At 39.4% G+C, this 26406-nt stretch overlaps 3 protein-coding genes across 7 annotated transcripts in view; 2 read left to right on the top strand and 1 right to left on the bottom strand.

Moving 5' to 3' along the window:
• Positions 1 to 1877: 1877 nt before the first annotated feature.
• LOC111249146 (uncharacterized) lies at positions 1878 to 9874 on the top strand. 5 transcript variants are annotated; one of them, XM_086988208.1, is made up of 7 exons: positions 1878 to 2325; positions 3257 to 3318; positions 3765 to 4073; positions 4311 to 4580; positions 4936 to 5148; positions 5927 to 7240; positions 7355 to 9874. In XM_086988208.1, exons 2-7 carry the CDS (start codon positions 3268 to 3270, stop codon positions 8936 to 8938), a joined length of 3741 nt encoding a protein of 1246 aa, XP_086844334.1. In that variant the 5' UTR covers positions 1878 to 2325; positions 3257 to 3267; the 3' UTR covers positions 8939 to 9874. The 5 variants fall into 5 exon arrangements, with proteins under 5 accessions (XP_086844334.1, XP_086844335.1, XP_022658335.1 ...); XM_086988209.1 differs by lacking the exon at positions 3257 to 3318 and having other exon boundaries at positions 1880 to 2325; positions 3735 to 4073; XM_022802600.2 differs by lacking the exon at positions 3257 to 3318 and having other exon boundaries at positions 1881 to 2325.
• A 6645-nt stretch (positions 9875 to 16519) lies between these two features.
• Positions 16520 to 17277, top strand: LOC111249147 (cytochrome c). The gene has a single exon (XM_022802603.2). It carries the CDS (start codon positions 16715 to 16717, stop codon positions 17039 to 17041), a length of 327 nt encoding a protein of 108 aa, XP_022658338.1. The 5' UTR covers positions 16520 to 16714; the 3' UTR covers positions 17042 to 17277.
• A 1216-nt stretch (positions 17278 to 18493) lies between these two features.
• Positions 18494 to 26406, bottom strand: part of LOC111249211 (uncharacterized) — a 66890-nt gene continuing 58977 nt past the window's right edge. The window contains exon 4 of the mRNA XM_022802774.2: positions 18494 to 21206. The gene's annotated coding sequence lies outside the window, so the exon portion shown is untranslated. The remainder of the gene's footprint in view (positions 21207 to 26406) is intronic.

Here is a 26406-nt window from a genome sequence, read left to right as displayed (position 1 = left end):
GGTTCTCTCAGGTGGCCAGAGCTGGTCCAGTACTCGTTTAGCATAAGAACTGGCCGAGCACGTTCGACTCACATGAGTGTAGCATCCGTTGCTATGATAAAATTCGAACTAATAGGTGCTAGGCAGACGTGAGTCTCACAAACAACGCGTCAATGTAAAAACCTGCCACTGGTGGGAAAGGGTTTATAATAATCTTTGTAACAGCGGAAAGGATGCATTAATGACCTTGTGAAGGTCAACAGAAACGGAATAATTAGAACAAGCTGCATAACGCATGAACTGTTATTTGAATAGCGCCCACCGAGATTAGACAGTCGCCGGTTTCAACTCAACAAACCATGCGTAAATGGACATCGCGTTGTAACTGAAGACTTACGAAGTTATTATTATTCAATATTTTTCACCTTAACGTATGCAGAGTTTTCATAAATTACGCTGATTACGGTAAACGTAAAAAATATTGTATATATTTAATTTGACGCACATAAATCATTACATCTTTTCCAATCCTTCTGATGATTGATGATATGATTTTCTGATTGACCGAGGTTATAGTGCTAGCATCTTATCCATAAAGGAGCCTACGCTCCAGAGTGGTCAAGTAGCTATAGGGTAAACCAATAATAGTAGTGAGAGCCTTTCGGTTAACGGGTCTTTGAGTTGAATAAAATATACGCTAGCTCACACGCTTCAGCTGTGCTTGTGAACTACTTTTCTCTTTCGAGCATCTGTTAGGGTGGTCATTTGGGAGAAGAAGCCCTGATATAAGTAAGTAAAAACAATCAATCAAAACTAATGGGTTTAACCAATAGAAAAAATATAGTAAAAAATATAGTATGCTTGTTCACTTCATTGAATGTGGTCTCAGGCTCAATGCCCGCTCGCTCATAACATAACCAGGTGTTAAACGTAGAATTACCAAACTGTATTATTGGGACCCACACCTTTTGTTACCAATTGATTTTTATAAAGCGATGAAATGTCGCATTGTGAGATTCGTTATTATTTTTCATTTTAAAAGTCATTTTCGTCATTCAGTTGATTTGACATGAAGAGAAAGTATTTTATTTATAATAGGTAATGTGACTTTTATTAGCTCATAATGTTTACAGTCATTTTTACAATACATTATAGCACAACATAAAAATGGTTACCTTAAATCTCCCTTCAACAGAAGAACAAACGTTAAAGAAACGTTAGAGTTGAATGAATTATCATTTATTGAATGATTTCGACAAGTGATACTTGAATTCAACTTCAAGCAGGTAGCTTAACTGAACTAATAACACGCATTTATTTCTACTAAAGATACATTTCAGCTCTATTTACCGCTTTTCAATTTAATTATTACTTTTTCCATAGTTAATTAGGATTTAAGGGATGAGTTTTATATAACAACTCGCAACAAGGGAAATTTAACTGAAGAAAAAGCAAAATAAAAAACAAATAACAAGAGTTCCCTTCGGGAGTATCTTCAACTGCTTTGCTTAGAGTAGCAACGTTACCTAATGCGAAGAAAACAATAATTAAATTATGAAAAGTCCAAAAAAAATATTATACAAAAGAGTTTAGAATATGCTTATCATAATCCTTTACAAAATTTAGAAACCTCAACGAACCGCGTTTTAATCAGTGTATAACACATAAATGGTATCCTCCTAGATATATAGATTATAATCATCATTCCAAATAATGTTATTATAAGGTCTAATTGCAAATGCTGTGTATATTGAATACGATTTTTTTTTATTTTCAAAAAAAGTCTGCGAAATACTGAAAAGAACTATTGTATCTACAATCCCAGGAGAATCCTATGAAGAATTTTGTGGCAAGGTCCGCCTCTATATCCGTATATATTATAGTCAATTATACGCCCTTCGATAATTAACATATACTATCGAGCCATCGCTATTTTCGAAAAAACAAAGTTGATTTCAATTTTCGCGCGCTTGGTAGAGATGCGCGTTGCGCCCGAATGCCATAAAACAACAATACAAAGTAGGATCGTCTGTTAACCAACTGTCGGATTATATGAGATGTGTACGAAAATGAACGAAATCTTCCACTGACAGCGAAAAGTGGGCCAGCGGGTACAAAGTGTACAAAAGTACAAATGAGATTCTGCTGTCAGCCACTGATTTAGTGTGGAATATATGTGCACTGAAAAACTATAGAAAAACAACTGTCTGAAGTGGTTGCTTCTGTTGTTTATAATGGCGTAAATTGGCAACCATGAAACGGGAAAATTTTCAGTAAGATACACAAACCATGGAAGCCAGGTGTACGCGAGCATCGAGAAGACAGCGGTTGATGGGTGCAGCTGAAGTAAGCATTTTAATGATTTCCTAAAATGTTGTGTCTTAATTCTCTGTGCGCTTTATTTACCTCGAAACTGACAGATGTCGAACAATGTAGTGTATGTGTAAACCTCCAAAAATTTGGGACAAATGCATAAAAAAAACACTTTAAAAACTAGCGTGTCTCTAGACTATACGATGATTTAAATTTAAGTTAAGGATATAAGTTTTTTTGCCTTCTTGTTAACTAGTCGTTAATTGGTGGAACGGAAAAAAACTCCGGAATCATTATAAAAATGATTTAGGGTTGAGTTAATTCATTATGAAAAAACTCTGACATTACATTTCAAGAAGTGAATCTTGCATTTAGAATCTAAATGGTTCCGTTGTACAAAAAAATGTAGTAATACCGGTAGGATGCCATAATAATTGTTCTTTATTTATTATATTATATTTATATATATATATATATATATATATATACTATATTTACTTTAAGCACCCATTTTATGGTTGATCTGTCTAAGTAAAATACACAAATAAAAATTAACGGGTAAATTGCTCTTAATAAATGATCATATTTAACGTTATTATTATTATTGTTAAAAAGAGCTTAATTCATAGATACACACATATATATATGTATATATATATATGCAAATATATATATATAGCAAATATATATATTTGCTTAATAGGCATGTATGAGGCCGAGAACGTATTCAATTAAAAATATGTAATCATTCTTTTTACTAGTAAATTATGATTGTATTTTTAAGGACACACAAAGAAAATAGAATCTCTATTCATATCTAGTGCTAAAAAACAAGCTTTTCGGTAGCTTCGTATCGTAGTGGCAGTGAGGAAATCCGTAAAATTGGATATCATTTAAAACTTTATGGGCTGCTCAGGCGCCTTATAATCAATGAATTCTAATAATTTCGAGTATTGCGTGTAAGTATGGCTTCAAATGGTCGGTTTTCAACTTAAAACGAAGCGTGTCTACCTCGCCTGTCATCAGGTATGTTGCGTAAACACATTATCATCCCGCCGTCATGGGGACGGAATCAATCCGAAAAATAAAATATATCATGAGATTATCTTATTAACAATTTTTCCTTCTTACCAGTGACCGACTGACTGACTAAATGCTTAACAGCTATATACTTTGGTTCGCTTAGCATAACTTACTTGAACTTACAAAATGTAGAGGTCGCTCAACAGCCTTAAATAGTCGTAAACCCTAAATACTACTCACATACAAATCAAAGCTATAACAAATAACTTTAAGTAGTATATGCTTTATAGTCATTACTGTTTTTTGCTTTTAAGTAGCGACATCACGTCGCACACCATAGAGATGCAACCAATAAATCAATCCTCCTAAGAACAAGGGCATTGCTTTACTACAACATTCATGTAGAGTTAATTCCTCAGACCGTTCTGTTTTTTTCATCACCTTGGTAGTCATCACCGAGGCAAAAAATTATGCCGAAGCGCAAGGTCCCTAGGCCGATTAGTTATCTAATAAGCGACGATGAGGAAGATATGGTGCAGCCTCGAGACAACCTCGTTAAGCGGGAGCCAGCAGAAGATGTCGAAGGACCCATCGCGGTTCCGTCGAAGCGACGACACGAAAGAGAACTTTACAATGGATCAGTGAATAAAATTCAACGGTTGAAACAGTCAGTACCAGTTAGCGTGCAAAGGATGAATGATTGTTTTAGGCGAGTTCATGAGGATACCTTGGGTAACTCGGTGCAAAAAGAAAACTTGGTAAGTTGAAACTTGACTTCAATTTATTAATACTATTATAAGCAATTTACCGATGATTAACCTTTTTCAGCAATGCTCATATGCCGCAATGGAATTGTTATAATAAAGGCATCATATTGAAACTTGATCTGTGTTATGAACAACCTCGAATATTTATATTTACTATATGGATAGAGTAAGTTCGATATTAAAATAGATTTAGAGGGCTGACGGATACCAATTAATTACGTTCACCAGGCGGAAACTAAATATTTATCGCTTGATAATGGTGAGGGATTTGGCAGTGTATCGGTTAAAGAGGAGATTTGCAGAACATCTGAACAAGAAGGACCTCAAGGGGATTCGCCTAATCTGTTATTTTCTCAGAAATTGGATGGGGTTTCTTTTGTTGGAGGACAAATCAAACAGGAGCGGCCGTCCGCCGGTGTGGATACGAACATCCATTACAGTGCATCACAAGTTAAGCTAGAACCAGAACACGCATCCAGAAGTGACGATAACTGCGAGGTTGGTTTCATAAGATATTTTCCTGATGCTCTTTTTTTTATATATATATATATATATATATTACCTTTCTAGTTTTGCAGCTTCATAACAAATGTGAACGGCGACAGCTTGATTTATTTACGCAACTCATTAAGTAACCCAGTTAGAGAACAACGATTATCGCAAACCGAAACTTACCTCTGCTATATGAACGTTTACTTTTTTTTTTTCTATAAGACCAAATATTGTACTTGGTTTCGTTTAAACCGTTTTAGCGTACAGTGTACGACGATCACTATGTTATTCTATTCCCTTACCTGCTCAACGTGTTACATCCAATTAATGTTAATTAAAAATGTATTTCTTTTACGATAAGGCGTTGTCCCCTGGAAAAGTTATGCAGGCAACAGCATATTCGGAAGCCGAAGTCATGACTCAAGTACTCTCGGAGGTAGATGTTCTTCCGGAGCAAGATATTCTGACTCAGATTCTACCAACAACCCCTCAGATCACCTTGTCAAAAAGAATGAACTCAAGGAGCAAGGTTGAAAAGCTCTCAACTGTATATCACAAACGTAATTCCCTAAAGGTGAATGAATATAGTTGCTATTAAAAAGGTCAGATTCTATTTAAAAAAAAAACTGTAGGGAACATAGTAAAAGGATGCGTTTCGATGCTCCGGTTGTTCTATGAGTCCTCTAGTGTAAATAGTTGTTTAGCCCAAAAATAAGAAGCTAAATACTTTATTTTAGGTATTTACATAAGACGAGCAAATTAACACTAATGAAAAAGAAAAGAGAAACTATCTAATGTTTTTATTTATTTATTTATTTATTTTTACCTTTAATAGCCTTTCCCAGCTCTATACGATTACCAAATATTGCCCTTGTTTTTTAATGGAAAATTATGAATTTCCGCTTCCTGTTAGTAAGAAGGAACGGTGTTAATATTAAGAAAAAAAGCCAATTGAGAACCATCCTGATTTCCTTCTCGTTGCTTTAAAACACTCCAATAAATACTGAGTGAGCATTTATTTGCCGAATCTTGAGCAAGTTATCGGTCTGAAACTATTGCTCTAATGATTATCCTAACTAGGAAAACGCACACGAAAACTCAAACTCTACCATAACGATGCCACTTACTGTCTGTTCCATTATTAACAATCTTTTATGTACATAGAATATAAAAGAAGAAAAAATAACGTTAAATTTCTTTGAGCGCGAATGTGGAAACTTAGAGTAACCAACAAGAGTACTTTGGAGGGTTGACTATAAGCGTATCATTTGTGAACCTGTCTTCATATAAATTATAAACAGCAAACATTTTTTTTTTGATGATCAAGACCCGGCATTTACTCAACTTTTCAGGTTCGGCCTGTTAGCCACGCAAGGGTTATGCCGCAGCCTCAGCGAAAAAATGGCTCCACCGGGGCTACACGTGAACCTCGTTTAAATTCTCGCGAGGCAACTCAAATTCCTTCAACTTCAGGGTCAAAACTTTCACAGGAATTGAACTCTGAAAGTCACCCCGTAGAAGCCGTGCTAAAATCTGTGTTTTCTGCATTTTCCGTGACTTCCACCAGGGCTCAATTATCTAATAGGTTTTCTCCATTTAAATCTTCGCCAAGCGAAGAGGTATCTTGTGTTCCTTTCAATTTACGTGTACAAGTTCCGTCACGAGCGAATCCGATTAGTCTAAAAAAAACTCTAAGTCCCAAATTGAAATCTAGGCTATCAAAAACACCGCCAAAAAACACGATCGGCAAAAAAAAACTTGTTCTAAAGCGACTTCAGTCAGCGACAGATCGTAAGGCAAAGGCAAGTCTTGTGCGAATTAAAGAAGAACCAGTGACGCCAGGCAAAAAGAAGGTTACATCAAAACCTGCAAATGCATCTAACCTTGAGCAGGAGCAAACTACATACAGTAAATTTGTCGATGGTGAGATCATCAACGTAGACGAACAACCGGGAACTTCGAAAATGTCGGATGGTTTATGGGACATTTATGAAATTGTTTCAAACAAAGTCGATGTGAACTATACGTCAGTGAAACGGGTAGTTCAAATGCTAGAACAAGGCGCCACTATACCGTTTATTTGCCGCTATCGGCGCGAACAATCGGGCGGACTATCCACCGATTCAATACAAATGATACAAGATGAGCATAAGCGACTTTTACAAGTACGTAAGAAAGCGGAGGCCCTTTCTACGAAGCTGGCTGCGCAAGGCCAGCTGACCAGTTCGGTTCGTAACGCTATTTTTCTGGCAAAATCATGCGATGAACTGGACCTTGTCGCCGAACCTCTTAAAACAAGTGGGCCGAGAACTTACGCCGGCAAAGCGCGTAGTATTGGATTAGAGCCGATAGCCCTAAGCTTCTGGCGGGGCGAAAAAAAGTTTGACGAACTTGAGATCACGTCTTTTGTTGATCCAGCAGTTGAAGGTAAGCGAACCCAGCAAGAAGTGCTGCAGTCAATCCAATACATTTTAGCCGATGAGCTTAGAAAAGACCGTGTTATTTTGGATACTTTGAACGGCATGAGTCGATCATCTCAGCTAAGTCTCCTGGTAAAAAAGAAGAAGGCCTTGTCGAAGGTACCCGTCAACCCTAAGGAAAGTGAAGTAAAATTTCAGGACTATTTCCAGTTTCAACGGAGCATCTCTGCTATTGACAGCCATCAGGTTGGCATTCTTTTAAGTCTCATTAATACGTACTGTTTATGCTACACCAGGCAGTGCATTAAATTTATTCCGGCGTTGCCATAGGATTTTAACTTTTCATCTTTTTCCTTTCAGGTGCTGGCTATAAATCGTGGAGAAAATCTGGGCTTTCTTAGTGTCGCAGTACAGGTACCTGATTTCGTTCTGCATTCTTTAAAAGACGTACTTCGTCAGAGGTTTGGCCCAAACACCTTGGATAAAGCGTGCCAGAATCTGATAGAGAGCACTGTATCGGACTGCAGTGAACGATTATGTAAGCCCTATTTAACGCGTATGGTGCGAGCTCACCTTAAGGAGCGAGCTGAGAATGAAGCGATTAAAGTATTCGCATCTAATCTCCGTTCGTTATTGATGGCTTCACCTGTTCGAGGCGAAGCGGTGTTAGGCGTAGATCCAGGCTTTGCAAATGGATGCAAGATGGCAATGATTTCGAAGACAGGTGAGGTTCTATCTTATGGAGTCATGTACCCCGATCGAGAGCGGCATGCGGCCAAACGCCAACTTGCCAGACTCATCACAACTTACGAGTGCAATCTCGTGGCCGTCGGCGATGGGAAAGGAAGCCAACAGGTTAAAGCTATGATATCGGAGTGCAGCCGCGAAGGGCTGTTTGCTGGACAAAAGGTACGCTTCTCAACGGTCCGTGAGGCTGGCGTGTCGGTATACAGCGTTTCGGCAGAAGCTGAAAAGGAATTACCAGGGCTGGATAGCTTTGTGAAAAGTGCCGTAGCTATTGCCCGACGATTGCAGGACCCACTTGTTGAGTACGTCAAGGTCGAACCGCGACATCTTGGAGTCGGCATGTACCAACATGATATTAATGAGTCTAGACTTAAAGAGTCACTTCAGGGAACAGTAGTTGAATGTGTCAGTTTTGTTGGTGTCGACGTCAATGTTTGTCCAGAATTTCTTCTCCGACAGGTGGCAGGGCTAAATGCAATGGCAGCGCGCAACATCATCGAGTATCGTCAAAAACATGGGCCTTTCATGAATCGCGAACAGCTGCAACTTGTACCGCACATAGGGCCAACGAGATACGAGCAATGTGCGGGATTCGTTAAGATCTTACCCGAAACGGTTCAAAAATGCTTAGATGAAAGTGTTATTGTAACTCGAGTAAAGAAGCCGAATATGAAACAGACGATTTCTGAGGAGTTCGAACCCTTGGATACAACCATTGTTCATCCCGAATCGTATTCAACAGCCCGCGCTATTATTAAAGAGTTGAATCTCGATGTCAATGAAGTAGGGACACCGCATTTTATCGCGGTCATTGTTAATGAAACGAAACCCGCTACATTCAGCAGACTCATATCGAAACTCTCCGTATCTCAGCACACAGTCGAGTTTATCTTGAAGGCACTGGCGGCTCCACGAGGTTCCGACCTTCGTGATGAAGGCAGCGCACCGATCTTTAGTGAATCACTTCGTACCATCAGTGATGTACGACCGGGTGACACAATGCGTGGAAAAGTTATGAACGTTGTTCCTTTCGGTGCTTTCGTCGATGTCGCTCTTGGCAACGATGTCTTGTTACCGACTCGCTTCATGGGTGCTGCCAACGGTAAACTTCATGTTGGGGACGCGATCGAGGGTCGGGTGATGTCTGTCGAACCGGCTCGAAATCGGGTGGCCATAAGTTTCATAAGGTTCCTTTGAGCCACGAGTCATATTTATGCCCTACGATGTTTCCCGAAATTTTATGAAGGATTATATCATAATACTTACCGGCTTTGATTCGTCGGCGGTGTTATTATCCATTGAAAGTGACGTATTTTTGGTAATTTTATCTAACTTAATTGTTTTGCTGTCCTGCTAAATGTGACGCATAGGCTGTTTATGTAGATTCAAAAAAATTGTACAATTTGTGTCGTACATCACGATATGGAACGTGCTTGTAGTTAGCATTAAGAGCTGCCACGACAACCGTTTATGGGAGAAGAAAGTCTTTTAAGTCCTACGGGAAAAAGTGAATGGATCATGTAAGTTTTTCTGTCAGTGAGCATTTACGTGTAGAGATTGTTCATATATAAACATGACCAACGTCTTGAATACTGCGCGTCTTTCTTCTTATGAGAACTACCTGCGCCGAATTAGTCACTTTGGTTACGAACTAGCAAACATTAATTACGGGATATCCTTGAACAGTTAATCTACCTATAATTGGAAATCGTTTTGGAGCGTTTAATCGTCACATTGCGTATCATTTTTATACCAAGAGCGCTCCATTAAGCCTGTATATTGACTGGTGTATACTAGTGGCATTAGATCACGTAATTTGTCTATCGAAGCCATCGGATTTTGGATTGGCACCCGAGTAATGATGAAGGATATATTGCACAAGCCGGAAATTAAGACAAGGTGCTTGTGACTCCCGGAATGGAGAATTTTTTTGTTCTAGATTTTTGAAGCGTTGTTGACACGTACGGCCATCTTAGTGAAGCTAGTAGTATTCCTCGTTAGCCTCGTTCTAGTTTTAAATCGAGGCGTGAAGGTATACGGAGACAAAACAAGCTTGTTTGCATACAGCTGATTGTGGATATGCACAAAAAATCATTTTTAAATGTTGAATAAACTCAAATCTTGTTTCATGTATGCGTCCTTTTAGTCATTATTAGTTTTACCTTTAGCTACTGTTAAAGGTATGTTTACAACTGAATTGTAATCGATTCGGCCCGCCGAAACGTTGTGTCATCTTCGGAAAAAAACCCGAATAATAAAGAACAATTAATGACAAAAAAAGCTTGTGCAATTTTCGGAACGTCAATTGTCGTATCTAATTAAATACAGGCCGCTGATGCACCTAAATATAGCCTTTGTGATATTTTCAAAGTTTAGTAAACATCGTTCGTGGACTATAACACTGAAATAAAGAATAAATAGGGTGTTTTGTTGCGTGCGTTAGATGCAGCCAATAATTAAAAAAAATAAATAATGATAAAATATCCAACTGTGTCCAGTGTTGACTAAAAATGCTAACGCATTCTTTGTCATATAAAACTTAGACTCAAATGGGATCTATTTATCGTGTATTTTTGAGTACTTCGAGTGATGAGAAGGCAGAGGTAAATATTGGACGAAACAAACGTAATTACCTGGTGTTAGCCAAAGGTCACATGGACAAGCAGCGGAAAAGTTAACCAAGTTAGTTTGGCTTTAGTGTTTTAAGTACATGGTTCCAATAGTAAAGGTTACTTAGCATATTGTTTCGGTTAGGTTATCCTCTATAGTCCACGGTTCTGTGTACTACATTTACTTTTCAATAGCAATATGAAGCATTATTAACTTCACAATTAACACTAGCGTTTTCTGCTGCATCATGTGGTAGTACCCGTGGCTTTACGTTTATGTGCCAGCCAACTCTTTATTTCGTATCCTGTTAGCACAGACAGAGCAGATCAAAATATTGCGGGATTGAGTTAAAAAAAAAAACCAGATCCCAGAGAAGCAAAATGGACCTTTGAAATTCAACGCTATTGACCGCTCTGATGACTTACGATGCACAATGAATGTAATCTACTGTTCCCGCTACAGCAAATCAATAAGCCGCTGAGCATCATCACAAAACACATTGAAGGGAAAAAGCGAATTTTGGTTGTTGAAGAACGATGAAGACGTAGTTTAAGGCATCTTCTTTTTCGCTATTTCCTAGTGGCTCGATAAACCCCACTGAGCAAAATCCCAGGCGCCCATCAGTCTATCTGTTGTTGGCAAATGATGATTTCGGTTGTCATCTGACTGATCTGGTTGCCACCGTAGTGAATACTGTGCGATTGTGCCACTGGCCTCTGCTGCGATGATCGTGTACCATAATTGAGCCTACAGAGCGCACAAACGTATTCTCATCTCTCAGATCATTACAAACCACAGTAGCATGTGTTTGCTGGATATATCAACGCAGCTTGCGTTGAACTGTTGTCAACTGTTAGTTGTCGGTTATTGGAACGTTTGTGGTGTGGCGCTGTCGATCGTTTCAAAATGTCGCTGACGTTGTCGCTAACGCAGTCGTTTCTACCAAAAGCAGAAACAGTCATCTTTATTTAGGTGCGTTCGTCGACGGACAACCACGCCTTATGGCATCACCGCCTAATGGGAAACGCTGATTTCCTGAAGGCGAAAAGTTCAGATCAAAATTACTAGACTAGCGATACAGAGTAACAATACAATGTCGCCTTCAGAATTCTGTAGAAATTGCATAATTACACTCAGCTGATGATAGTTGCAATAGTGCTACACGGGCATAGTACGTAAAGTAAATCTAAAGAACTAGATCAGAATGAGGTATAGACGAAATAAGCAGGATAATTGGTGCTGCGTAAGAGGGACATATGTAATATACGAGATATGTGTATTTCTTTAACCTTATATTCAAAGACCCTGTCGTTAAATGACTGAGCCATTGCTGCCCTCTAATTTCACTTGCCGCGCGCACACAGAGTAGATGCTGGTAATTACCTTTTGAATTTTCAGCGTGTCTTTGCTATTTCAAATTGCCGAAATATGCCGATATATGTGAAGGTTAGGCACTTGCTAGATAGGGCCAAGTCGTTAAAGACGTATGCCCAGGTCTTGCGAGATCTCTACGCAAAAGAGAGGCGTGAACTTTGAAGCACTTTGACGCAGTTAGACACGAACACTGGCCTTAAATATGAAGCTCGGATGAATGAGATACAATTGGCACCGAACAAACACCAGGGCCAGCCCCTAAAGATCGCGTCTTTTCTGGAAGATCTGAAATTATTTTAATTAGTTTATTTTAAACTACATGCAAAGGGTTTTTAAAGATCAGCGGTGTTTCTTCTAAAGTAAGATTACGTTTGAGTTTAGTCCTATAGTCTAAACGACGATTTCAGAAATGAACTCAACCCCATTATGGAAAGCATTAGTTTGTAGTGAGTTAAAAATGGTCTGGATGGGTGTACTTTGAAAATATTTCAATAGTGTTAGGTGGTGTTTTCATTATTCTTAACAGACACATTGTTGCCGCTGATCAGGGAATCATTATACCGTAGACATTTAATCATTTATTTACGTGTTGAAATAAGCTTTGAAAGTTGTAAACAAACATTCCGTTTTCGTTAAGTTTCCACCACCTAAAATCTATACTTAGTTTGCCTTTCATATGCCCGCCTATTGATGACATATTTCCATGCAATAGACGGCCACGATAGCTCAGTCCTTTGGGCCTTCGAGACGTAGCCTGTGTACCAGTCCCAGAAATTCGAACTCGTCACACATCAGGTGTGCAGCCCACATGGTTAATGAAGGATTTTTTCATGCTATTGTCATTATTATTGCTATAGCTCACTGGGGCAGCGTAGCCTTTCATCATTATTGTTGACAGCATTGTTAAAAACATAAATATTTTAGGGCGATCAATTGCTCATGTCCACTTCATAAAATCAATAGAAACGATTTCGGCGGACGCCGGGAGCTTCGTCTGCTATAAGAGTTATGTCCTCTCTGTTTAAGAAAAGGGCACCAAGCGTATTACATGGCTTTTTCATGCAGTATCGTATTTCCTGTTGATTAAACACCCTTCTCATGACGATTACACTTACTTTATGTGTTACGCTACTAATCCAACCGTTGGCAGCTGCTCTTAATTATATCATTCTTACTACAGAGACCAAAAACGAGACTTCACGCCGTTATGCGATATCGCTTGGGTGAATTACCTCACAGCTTTTCGTTTTTGGGAGATCCACGCTTCTCCAGACATTGATGCCGCAGGGAATGGTTGTTCGCCGGGAAATGCACCGAAATAAACGCTACCGTTTCTGCCTTTTGAAGAAACGACTGCTCTACCGACAATGTCAACGACGACGTCAATATGAATTTCGAAATAAGCGATGAAGAAGCACCAAGACTACGAGAATCGTTCTAACAACTAGTAACTGACTGGTTTACCACTCGAAGCAGTCGACGCGACGACTTGGAGGGGCATGCCTTCGGCTGAAAAAGATCGTTTCACCAACAGGTTCGCCAATGACACACACTACATAACCTGTGTGAATAAGGAAAGTTATTACGGTTATTATTTCGGAGCAGGTCGACGTAAGCCGAGCTCATCTATTCAGTGAACACGCGCTACTGTTATTTGTAATGGTCTGAAAACTGCGAACGCATCTGTGCGCCCTGTAAGTAAAATTACGGTATGCGATTGTCACAGCGGAGGCCAACGTTACAGCCGCGCAGTATCGTATTGACTCACAGTGGTAAACAGATAAGTTAGATGGCAATTTAAATTGTCATCCGCTAGTGGCAGGTTGACTGACTGGCATTATATTGTATTAGGCCAATAGGCGCCTGCGATATGCCCCGAGGGGTTATCGAGTCAGGGAGAGAGAGAGAGAGAGAGAGAGATAGAGAGAGAGACAGAGAGAAGAATGCCCAAGCGAGGTTTTTGTTCGTGCCTGAATAGGCGAAATTTGTTTCGTCCTTTCAATGTGTTATGATGATGTGCTGATAGCTCATTCCTACTCGCTGCAGCAGGAATGGTGAATTAGATTCGTTGTACATAAAATATAATAGTATGTTATTTGGGCAATGAAGGCGAAAAGGAATATCAAAGGTCTATTTTAGTTCTTAGCGATCTGGTACCGTTTACCCTGTATTTATTTTCAATTTAGTCTTGTTTTCTTTTATCTTCCTCGACCTAGTCCATTTTTGTTTACTGAAAAGGCAGTCCACTAAGTAAAGAGCGCTCAAAAATAGTGAATCTGTACGTACTACGGGGCATTACTTTCGTGTAGCTTTACGAATCTTAAAAAAAACTCGCTTCCATATTCGCAGTACCTATCATACGTGGTCTCCGTCTTGACAATGATGAGGGGATAGGATGCAAAAAAATGTAACTGCAGCTTATACGAATGTATGAATTACTTAGAAAAATAAAACTAGAGACAAATTAACGTCCTTTCAGATCGGACCAAAGATTTCTAAACAATTTCATTACTATTGTCATGTTCATCATAAAAAAAAAAGCGTAAAAATCCAGATTGAGTTGTTCCTTAAACAGCACCGCATTCTAATATCATTCATTAATTACCGATGCACCGGCGGTGGTTTATAATTATTACCATACAACGACAATCCTAGATCACCTAAAGTAGGCTGCTCAGGACCACAGGCAATTGACAAGAAGCAGATACTAGTGTGTCAGGTTTCAAGTCCGTTGTATATGTTCACTATTATTGACAATGTGTCGGGTCTTTATTGTAGTCAAGTTGTTGATTCTACCGTGTTTTTTGGTGGCTCACGGCCCCATTTTATTGGTTGCCCTGATGAAGCATCTATCGAGGGACCGGCCTCATGAACTATTGTGATGTAAGCGAATCGGGTTGACCGCTGAAGTCATCGAGGTAGATCTGCTGAAGAATATGCACGTGGGCAAGGAGCATAAGATGAAAAGCTGAACGACACACCCCCGCGAGGCCCGGCTTTGTGTCACATTCTCACACGTCTACGCTTTCTCTAACGTCATCAAATTCAATGTAGAAACGAAGACTCGCGTCAACTTTGGCAAAATAGTGATCGTATCGTGTTCTTTTGTATTGTAAAGGGGATGGCAGCTTTGTTGTACGGCTCGAACGAAAATGACAATGATTTACAAGAAAGAAGCCATTGGTGTGTTTGATGCTTCTCGCATCGGTACTACACACAGATCAATTTGTGAACAGGTGTAAACTATCAGGTACATCAGTTCTGTACAGGGATGGCGTGGCCTGGATGGTTAATCTGGGTTTTTTGAGTCCGTTACCATAGTAACGATGAACGTGCTGCCATCACTGATGCAAATTCCAAGATGCAAGTGGTTACTGTGCTGTTTCATAGGAACGTTGAGGAAATACCTTCAGAAATACCAGTTCATTTCAGATGTCAGATGGATACCCGGTCCATGGACGGAAGTCCAGTAGAAGGTGATTGAGAAAATTTGTTTAGCCGAAAATCTTAAAACGAAATAAATGGTTGCCTAGTGTTTATTTTTAATGTGCAGTTCGATATTATTAACGTTTATTGAAAGCAACAAATTTCCCTCAGCGGTGAGCTTCAATCGAAGTCCCTAGTGTAAAGGGCTTATTAAATCAAAGAAGTGATCATAATAATAATAAAGTTGTGTTTTTCGATATGGCGAGTTCGTTGTGAGGTGTTTCTGAAATCCGAGGTCAAAATCAGTAAATCAGAGTTCAAGAAAAAAAGTTGTAGGAATAGCAAAATAGGCAAGGTATATATTTTAGCTATAGTTAAATGTATCAGCTTTATGTGCCAGCTAAATATAGAGTATTCGCCGCGTTTGCGGTTTTCGTATGAAAAAATATTGCTAATGACGAGTGTAACGACAATTTCCTCTCGTTTTATTGCTTGGACGTCATCACCGAAAACATCACCGAACGATATTGCACAGGCCAAATATCGTTGGGTGATGTTTTTCGTATTCTGCCCTTAGTACTTAAGCGATTAGGCATTATTTCGATTATTTGTCATTACGATTAGGTTGGCTACCGCCAGCGTGCAATAAATTGTTTCTACAAAGATATTACGAATCAGGTATAAAAAAGTTCGCCTTTACGCCTCTCGTAAATAGGATTTATAAAAATAGACCACAATTTTAGTGTAGCGATCATACATAGTGATCAAATGTTTTTTTTTTTGCTAAAGTTAATTATATATATATATATATATACAGTATGTCCTTTAGAAGTAGTTAGTTTAAAAAAGACAATTACCGGAAAATGTTGCATGCAGACATCAAACCCCCTCTGTGTTATTTTTTTACCATCTGTTGGTATCTCTATTGTGTAGGTATTGTTTGTCGACAAACAAGGTGCTTGTTTGCAAAATTTAGTAAAGTTGTAAATAAAATTATGGAATATACACTGGAAAACTTTATTTAAAACACAATTACATATGCGTCGTACGACCAATAATCGAATTACTTCACCCAGCAACAAAGATTTTATTAAATCTGGTTGATTAATTAATAAAATTGATGTTACTGTTCGTTATCGTATCAATCACTCCGTTCGTGATGACATAATCTACCTTCGATGTGTGCGGGTGTTTTCTGACCGCCTAGCAATCTTGCTTTTGCCTTTTAAATAGCCTATAGGACGCAATTGAAACCCTCTCCGCAACGGCGCTTCTCCAACAGTGGTCTCTGTGCGCGCTCTGTGTCTATGTCAGTTGGGCCTTTGAAAACGCGAATCAACTATATATCCTTATACGCATCTGCCGACGCCGGCTACAACTCTCTCCGAAATTCGTCCGTTTGACTTTCGGCCGGTCACCTTCCCTAGCAAGGCCTTCCTCCTTTCGCTTTCCAGAGACACATTGGTGGTCGGTACCAGGCAAATTGCCGGGGGACGGCAACATTTTGTGCACAAGCTATTCGTTCGCTAACGAAGTAGCGTCAGTTTTTGGTAGTGCGCCATTATGGGAATTCCCACCGGAGACGTCGAGAAGGGTAAAAAGATTTTTGTGCAACGATGTGCTCAGTGCCACACGACAGAGAAAGGTGGCTCGCACAAAACGGGCCCCAACTTAAATGGGCTGTTTGGTCGTAAGACGGGTCAAGCCCCTGGTTTCTCCTACACGGATGCCAACAAGGCCAAGGGCATTACGTGGAACGAAGATACTTTATTCGAGTACCTTCTTGATCCGAAGAAGTATATTCCCGGTACGAAGATGGTGTTTGCCGGACTCAAGAAGCCGCAGGAGCGGGCCGATCTCATCGCTTATCTCAAGAGCGCGACAAAATAAAAGTGTCAGTTCATCATGAACGGAAAAGTTTCACAAATGTTTTTTTCACAAGTGAACGTGATCTGTAATTAGATCATCGAGTGGATACAAAATGAGTGCTCTATAATATCCTCGACACTTCCTTGAGGTCAGAGGTAATCTAGTGTGATACGAAATTGGTACGAATTGTGCGAAAGTATAGATTGTAAAATAAAACAGCAATCAATAAAATGTACGACTAGGATTTAACAAAGTGATTATCCCTTGCGCTTTTATAATGTAGTGTGTAGCTTAGGAATTGCTAATTATCGTTTAAGTATTTCAGAGTGTACGCACTACTGCACAGTACTTTTTGGTACAATTCACCAGACAGTAAATCGTGTTTTAGAAAAATTTATTTAACCGCTAAATTTAGGCTAAATGTAGGCCATCTTGTTTGGTGTACCTCGAATGTGCAAATGAGAGGAGGGCTCAAAGATAAAGACTTTTTCGAATTCTCATAATTAAATGACAATCGTGACCCAATTTAATACGCTTAATTTCTTTATTTTTGATTTGGTTTATGGGTAATCTTGTGCGACACGATATAATTTTTCTATTTCGTACGACGTTCTCTTACACGAGCTGAACTTCTCTTCTGCTCTTTATTATTACTAGTACTTGCATTTTGGTCATTTTAAAGCCCATATTAAAGCATAGCTCACCTCAGTAACAACATTTTATTTAGTTTGCTGTGTTTGGCTCATGAATTTGTCGGCTAAAGATGTCAAGGCGTAACGGTCATGCTGGGATCTCGAACATGTTTTTTTTAGCGACAAAAAAGGGGGTGATCCTGTATTTAAAAGGTCTATGGGAGGTTTAATGCATCAGTCTGTCTATCTGCACTCGTCACTACGGGCGGATCCAAAAAAACAAGATGTGACAATCAGAATCTTCGTTCGTGATAAGGTCTGGATGTTGCCTGTTTGCATTTCGGCACACCTGAGCCAGCAATGTAACTGATTAGCAGCTCTCCAAGCATAACAGGCAACTTATCGGGCCGAAGTCGATCTGCTAGAAGCCAGCTGCTATGCTCTTCGTTTAGTCCGAGTGGTTTCCGTCGAATGTTCGATGAAACAGAGCAGACATCCACTTTTAGCCTATGTTGCTGAAAAATGTTGGGAGAGGAGACTCAGTTCAGGAATATATAAAAGTAGGCGGGTCTGTGATCAGTAGAAGAACGTCATGAACGTCATCGAATCTAGCGAATCGGATAGAAGGTTCTAAAGGTACCAAATAATACGAATGAAACAATGTTAAAAAAATGATTTGTTTTTTTAACAACTGTTTATAGTATTACATCGTTCATAGTAAGTGCATAATATAAAATTACTAATTATCCAAAAATTCGAAATTGCTAATTAATGATAAAGACCTTACATTCTTTCTTTAAGAAAATATGAGAAAATCTTTTAGCTCTTTTTATTGCAAGTGAAATTATTCTTTATTATTATTATTAAAAAATATTATTTCTAGCTGTTTGTGTAACGGAAAATTGTCCTTTTTATCCTAATTACTAATTAGTTTTATCCTAAATGACTATTTTAAAATTGTCACTTTAATTTTTATTTATAGCTGATAAGGGTATGCATTTTTACACGTTAACAATAATATATCTATATAGAAATATTGCTAAAATTTTATTTGCTAGCTTTTTTTAAAGTTCGTTTTGGTCCCTAAAGAACGGCCTGTGAATAATAAATTCGTTGCGTGTACTCAGTCTCTGCATGCGATCACAGATATGTCTACAGTGCAGCATATTAGAAACCGTTTGGAAGTATGTTACGTTTTGTCTTTTGTAACAGCTAAACTATTTTCTTGAAAAAGATTATTTTTTCCATCGACTTAGACGTTAATTAAGGCAAGTGTGACCTTTCCAGGAAACTTGTTTGGCAGGCGTTAAGAATTTTCGAAAGACCTACTCAGTTATGTGAGGCATACAATGGGTATCGATAACTTTAGAGTATTATGGTTGTGAATTGACGAAATATGCCGACTAGGAAACTGGGAAATGCATTAAATACAATAAAAAATATCCATATTTAAAAAACATTTTAGTGGTATTATAGTAACACTGTAACAGGGTACAGGTGTGACGTCTACTAAGAAGCCCTATAAGTTAACTTAGGTGTTTCACAACAACGAAATATTTTTTGTTTACTAATTTTCTAACATTTTTTTCTGGCCAACCATAGACTTTTGCCTTACAACTTTCGGCTTTGTAGTTACTTAGGAACCATGAAAGTTTTGTCTGACTACATAACTAGAAAGGTCGTTTGACACGCGGCGTCGTAACTGCGCAAACCCCACGCGTATCACAAAGATCTCTCAGACTCGAACAGCTTATTTAAGCAAATAGACTCATGACATCAGCTTCGCAAGCCTTCGGATCTTGTCGGAACAAATAATTTAATCTAACAACAACAAGCTACATCAGCGTGCAAAGCTGCAGACAGCTTTGTACCCGGGGAATAAGATTTGTTTGGTTCCATGTTATATACGTTGACAGCCCTTGCGCCTAGTTGTCACGCCTGAAGCGCGACGGTATGGGTATAATTTGGTGAGAACATCAATGCCACCAAAACGTTCCTATGGAATAATCATTGCATTTTGGTGTCTTATTTTGGTAAACAGCAAGGAAGTAACTGAAACTGAGAAGGCCCACGCTCGGCTCAGGCTCCGTGTAGTGAATTCTGACGCAGGAATAGCGTAATTTCACCAAGCCAATTGACTTGTTGCGACTAAATAATAGACTGACCGTAATATGGTCACAAATTATCTGAAGTCATTGTGACGGGGTAGTTGTAACCAATTAAAACAAATTTATTTAACACGTTTATCAACGAATTCGCAGCGAAGTAACGATATTCGTGTAGATCCGCATTCAAACTATAGCTTGTCCTAGATTGGGTGTAACACAAATCAGCTTCATACTCTAATGGGATGGTAAAAAACGACCGCAACATTGCTGAAACAGCCGCAAGGGGGCACGTCAGGTTGCATGTGTGACATATACAAACTGAATTAGTTAGAGAAATGGCAAAGTATCATCCCAAAACTTAAAGTTAGTACAATCGTTATTTTTTTCTTCTTAAAAGCTTCAATTAATGTCCTGATACAGTGATGTTAAATGCATTGTACATAAAGATATGTTAATGATTTCTGTTCCATTACTTGGGTGGTATATTTAAAGCAGACTCGTATTCTTATTAAGTATACATACATCGTACTTCACTAATTGGCTATTGTTGATGCACCACTTTGGTGTCGCCACGCTGAAGGCAACCCAGCACTTAGTAATTGCCTTAGGTAAGGTGCGTACTATTTCGGTGCTGGTTTTCGCTAGCCCCTCAAGGCGAGAAGTTGCTAAAACATCCATAAGTAAATAACGTTTATAATTTATTATTATTGTCTAATAAGCATGTATACGAGTGTGCTCGTGTGCGTGTCTTACCTGTCGTAGTGATAGGAAATAGTTACATTACGTAGGTATAATACATTGGACACATAACACATAAATATATTAGGCCAAGCCTTATTTTTTTTACTTTTTAATTAAGGCCGTTACCTACTTCATCTTATCTCATTTGCATATACCACATATTTATATCCTAGCGTATTTACAGCCAACGAAATATACGGTGTGAATAGATGGAGAAACAATTCAAATAGATTCAAATCTCCATACTCTTCTCGAGATTTAATAAATTAGCATCAGGTATTGAGATGAATTCGTCGAAATCATAAGGTGACGTAAACAAAGGTCTATCTTGTTTTGCCTCGTGGACACATTCGTTAGCTGTATGCTTTGTTTGCTTCTTGGTGCTTTGGGAACCTCACGATAAGTACACATGTGTGTACTGGTCGATCCCGTTGGCTCTTCCGTTAACTGGCCCAGGGTCCGCTGCTTCTGTAATGATCTTCTCGACTTTGAAGAAGAACGATCCGAACCGGCCTTGCCATTTATCTCCGTTTCGAGCATTTTTGCTGTTTTACGTTTGTCTGTGTCTGCGGTCAAGAGAAGAAAAGGAGCGTGAAGACTTCCCTCTACGATAATGCAATCGGCAGACGGGAGGCGCTGACAAGTAGCGGAGAACAGTAGGAACGCGATGGACGAGACTTCAACTAGATCGATAGCTGCTCCACCCTGTAATACAGAAAGGGTTTCAGCCAACCGATGGTTTGCTTTTATCACTGTTTAGCAAAAATGAACTCAAATAAACCACTACGAAATGTGTTCACCCATCGTAAAGGTAGTAACGACAATAAATAACAATAAACAGGCGCGTATAAATTTCCACAAGTACGCACACAGTAATAACAGGATAAAATAGTTGGGTCATAAACACATCATTCGGTGTTCCGTCAGCTGGAGATGCTACTAGCACGATGCTTGCAATTAGCGTCGATAGGACAAGAAAGAGAATATGACAATTACCTAGATAATAACGTTTTGATGAAAGCAACAACATTATTAGCATTTTGAACGTAGCATCATTTGCCAAATGGTTATTAATTGCGCTCTGAGTAAAGGAGAGATAGGCAGAAACGGGGAAAAAAAGAGTTTGCAACTGTTGCAATAGTCGTCAGTGTCCTATTTGTAGGACAAGTGTAGAACTTTTAGCATATTATGCATATATTATGTACCACTCGCTTTGTGCATCTCTATATTGTTCTCTTATGCATATGCGGTTGAACAATTAAATGAATTCTAAAGAAAGTACATTGTTTTTTCAATAGTTTTCGCTCGATGCGCCGTTGGTGCATTGTACAATGATAGGATCGTATAAAGAAGTATACCACACATTCGTGACGCCGTTTTACAATACCTGCTCCGAGACGGGAGTTCGTTAATGACAGCACGCCGGCAGTGTGCTAAGCACCGCATTCAAGTGATGCATGAGATCGTCTGCGTAAGCAGACTGCACCTTCCCGGCGTCATTTGGCGCAATAATACATTACTACAAATGTACATAATTGCGAATCCTAAGTGATCGCAGTGACCATCCTGTGCTTTAGTCAACGTAATATCTGCGGTCAAAATCGTTGCGACTTGTCGTGAGCGTTCGTAAAGCGAAAGGTGGAGCAAGCTGTTTGTCTACGCGAAGGCAAGTACGAACCTTGTACGGCCGCACAAGATGCGTAGAGCTATTCCCGTCGTGTACTTTGGGTTCGCTCCTGCTATTTTCGCTGCCTCTGTTTTTGCACAAGTGTGAACAACTTCGAGAATGGACCACGAACATAGCAAAGAAAATAGGTAAGTACTGTTTCGGCGTGGCCGGATGGTACTCCGCCGCTCTGATGTCGAAATCAACTTCGTCAGCTCACTGACCGACCAGCCTACCTACACAAGTCCCCGCTTCCGATCGGACACCTCTTTTTTGTGTGTTCAAGCGTTGTCCGCCACCACTTCAGTCTCGCGGCCAGGCAGTTCGGCCGGTTACGATACGGGCTTCCCCCTTACTGTTCTGACACCTGTTGCTGGCGTCTTAGCGCCGTTGTTCACTTTCCACATTGATAGCTCTTGGGCTCCCTGGTGAAGAGGAGTCCTTCGTTGTGCTCCATTCCGCCTAGCTCCGGTCAGTGCCACTTGTCGAAGTATAGACACATTCGTAGGACCAATGATGCCGTACAGTAGCAGCAGTAGAATCAACAGAAGCAGCAAATAGGTACATGTGCCTTGTGCGCCCAGGGGTTTGGCCACAGTTGGGACCGTCCGTGTCTCATAGTTATCGTCGCTGCTGTCTTCGCATTACGAGGCTAACACACTTGACGAGCTAAAACCGGACAAGAACGACATTGTCTGCTGGCAATACTATTGTGCTTTGTATGGTGATGAGAGACGCAGAAGAAATAAGCAGTAAATCTACTCGCTTCCTAGCAATATATTCCGTTACGGCATTTTGTACTGTTCCAATTCACGATTGGCCGCCGATCGGTGGTCGTTGAGCCGATCTCCCAGGTCTCCTGCCGCCATAGCTAAATAAGAGATGAATGGCTAAAGAAATTCAGAATGGGTAGTAATACACTGGTCGATCCGGACGCCCGCGCTACGCCATGCTCGATGCTCTGCGATGGGAAAAATCAACAAGCGTCGTGGCACCGCTCAACGCTGGAGGAAACTATAAGGTGTTTGTTTACCAATGAGTCGATCATACGCGCGGTAAGTGTCGCCAATGTACTACCAAACTGATGTCGCTAGGATACTTGTGGGTGCATCAGCATGAACTACTCTGAGGAGTTCAAGAGTCATCCGTTCAAGCCGAACGCAGGCTGTCAGCGGCTCAGCAATCAAGCATCGTGATGTGTTCACACATACCTATACTGTGTTTGCTACTTAGCGTATCAGACTGCAACGCCAATTGGATCCAGACTGAATCGAATCCTATTAAGTGAGGTTATTAAGTGAAAAGGATACCCATGTCCTTTTTTTGCTGTTTCAAAACTTCTTTACGCTGACAATAAATATCACGTCACGTATTCCTTGTCAAACCTTGTGCTCAATTGAAGATCTTTTTTTAACCCTGCGTAAACAGTCTACAGCGGGTGCGTATAGGCTTTCTCGAAATTTACTGGGTAAAGACGCGAAATTCGTTTCGGTAAGATATAGTTCATTTAACATCGGTTGAAATAGTGAAATAACTGTACTGCCATCAAGCTTGATTCATGCGCGGTATTAATTAAAGACAACTGGGTGCACGCCGACCGGCATCCCGTAACGACTGGGTATGGTAGACCCCCATGTTGTTCTAACTTTAACATATTAGGACTAGGACAATCAATACGCTGTCATAGCCAGAGATAATGCAACCATTAGATTTTATAATAGATTTTCGAATTACATCACTATTTTTGGCGAGTTTTATTTAGCAAACCGAAGACGGTACCCACGAACGCTTTGATAGCTGCTATTGACGATACTACTGCATAAAAACAATGTGCTTATATGCGATACATAATAAGTATGCTATAACCGTCTGTATTTACTCACTAACAATTTAGTGACGAAAAAAGTAGCTTTATATTATAAAATCTAAGGATTAAGACATTTTCATATTTTAGAATATTCCTGTTGAACAATGCTTTGATAAAACGAAACTGTCAAAGGCCCGTGCCTAGTTTGACTAGGTCGCATAGCAAGCAAATGTATATTAAATAGCGCGTACGCGAGCTGCTCAATGATCAATATAAATATACCTAAGGTAGTATATTTATTTTAGTTCCCGGTTTCTACGGAATTCATTAAATTACACCTATAGAACTCCCTGAAAAGGAATTAATCACGGCAAAATCCAAAGTTTCAGTGTTTTGATTTACGACGTTCACGTAAATCGAGGATGACTAAATTTTTGCCGTTTTGTCCGGGTGACTGAAATTTATGAACAAAAAAAAGTCTCAGCGACGCTCAGGATTTTCGCAAATGATTTATATATATATTAGATTGTTGCAAGCGAATCTGTCGGCTTTTAATAGTGTATAACTTCTGAACTAGTTTAGCTAAAATGATGGCTTTTTTTATGTTGTGATTCTGTAATAACGCTTATCCTCAACGTCCTGGCAACTTCTGGCGAGCCTTATACCTACCATTTGCGTTCCCATATGTCATTTTTCTACCTGTGGTTTTTTAAAGTAAATTGATAGTGCTCTATGTCAACGTACCAGTCGCCTATTTTAGGACATGATAAGCCCTATAATTTATAACTTAGATCGGGAGAATAAACGTTGTATTTTTTACTCAGTCTAGAATATAGTTGAGATATGACGATGAGATCGGGCATCACAAATAAGCAGGCTGCGCGCACTCAATTGTCGTGCCAACGGTCCATGAGTCTCTTGAGAAATTCGAGATAACAGCGATCTTTGTGTCATCTTCAGAATGTATCTCGTAGTAGCAAATGTTCCTGAAGTCCTTTGCAAGTACCATTTTATGTCTGAACCTAGTCGACACAACAGTCGACCTCGATTTCTGTTCAAAGCGATGCCATTTTCCTGTCTGGTCCCATTTTAGCTGGCGGCAAAAACTGGACCAGGCTCCGTCTCAGGCCACTGCATGCTCAAGATACATTGTCGATTGGCGCGAATTTTGAAAATTGCTCATGGAATACTCCACACGAATTTCCAATAGGTTTGAAGTCAATTCACAAGGGACCCAATTTTACTTTTTTTTTTTTTCATTTCCAGTACTTGGGTTGTAATTCTGTAACACGTTACATGTGAAGTGCTAGCTTTGGCCGACAGAACCCTTAAGCTCGACGCTCTGCTTTTATGAAAAGTTTCCTCGATAGTGACAATCCACTTTTGTCCTTCAGTTTCAACATCTGGCCACCGTTTAAACAACCTTTAACACTTAGATATGTTTCTCAAACGTTTCTCAAAACCACATTGGCCTAAAGTTTTCACCAACTTTTAATGAATTTTCGCAGTGCTGTGGTTTTTTAAAAACAAAAACTTAACCACTGAGCATTCATTTTCAAAAAAGAATTTCCTTCCAAACTTCTTCTGGAGTAAATCCAGTTTTCACTCACAACTTTCTAGGAAATCGGAGTATTTACCAGCCAAATTTCGTCTGCTAGCAACGCGTAGTTCAAAAGTTACCCAATTTCAAAGTTTAGCGGATTCGCTTGTAGCAGCCATATATATATATGTGTATATACATAACAAAAAAATGATTAGGCCCAGTTACCGTCAGCGGAAGCTGGTGACGCTACTTTGACGGTAGCTATCGGTGCTCAGCAGTACGACGTACGGGAAATAAATACAGATAAACGCACGAATAACGTGCTGCCACGGATAACGTGCAGCGGACGCAAGGCACAGACTGCTACCAACATGCCAGCTGAAGTTATACGCGAATAACAACGCTCAGATGGAGAATTTGTGTAAACTTAAACTTTTTACAATAAAAAAGCCGGTATTGACTTTATTTTGGACGAGTTTTTATATTTAAGCACTCGAAAGATTATGCGTTTCTTGAAATAAGAGATTACGGTTGGAAATATATGCATCACTAAGGGATTCATACTTAAAAATTGTATTATCTACATAGGATATTAGTGAGTTTTTGCCGTGACAAATAGAGCCACAGACAATCTAATTAACCATGATCATTCTAGTTCTTCGTTTATTAACAGCAAAAATTTAGTTTTGAAACTAATTATTTACCCTGACTTAGCATGACTACCTGACCATGATACTAAGTAACTAGTCATTATACTAGAAAAGTGATTTATTGAATAAAAATGGTATGGGTAAACAGTTAAAACTTTTAATATCTGTCGGTAAAATTCGTTGTTCTCCAACATCCAAAATGAAACAAATCCTAAACGACGGCGATACCCGATAAACAC

This window comes from Varroa destructor, unplaced genomic scaffold (genome assembly GCF_002443255.2).
Source record: "Varroa destructor unplaced genomic scaffold, Vdes_3.0 BEIS01000004.1, whole genome shotgun sequence".
Taxonomy (NCBI): domain Eukaryota; kingdom Metazoa; phylum Arthropoda; class Arachnida; order Mesostigmata; family Varroidae; genus Varroa; species Varroa destructor.
This window is presented reverse-complemented; position numbering and strand designations above follow the sequence as displayed.

Bases quoted from the DNA above. Each gene is read 5' to 3' on its own strand.
- LOC111249146 (XM_022802600.2), top strand. From the start codon at position 2,269: ATGGAAGCCAGGTGTACGCGAGCATCGAGAAGACAGCGGTTGATGGGT. The intron at 4,581-4,935 runs GTTGGTTTCATA...TTTTACGATAAG, and splicing joins GAAGTGACGATAACTGCGAG to GCGTTGTCCCCTGGAAAAGT. The intron at 7,241-7,354 runs GTTGGCATTCTT...TTTTCCTTTCAG, and splicing joins CTGCTATTGACAGCCATCAG to GTGCTGGCTATAAATCGTGG.
- LOC111249147 (XM_022802603.2), top strand. From the start codon at position 16,715: ATGGGAATTCCCACCGGAGACGTCGAGAAGGGTAAAAAGATTTTTGTG.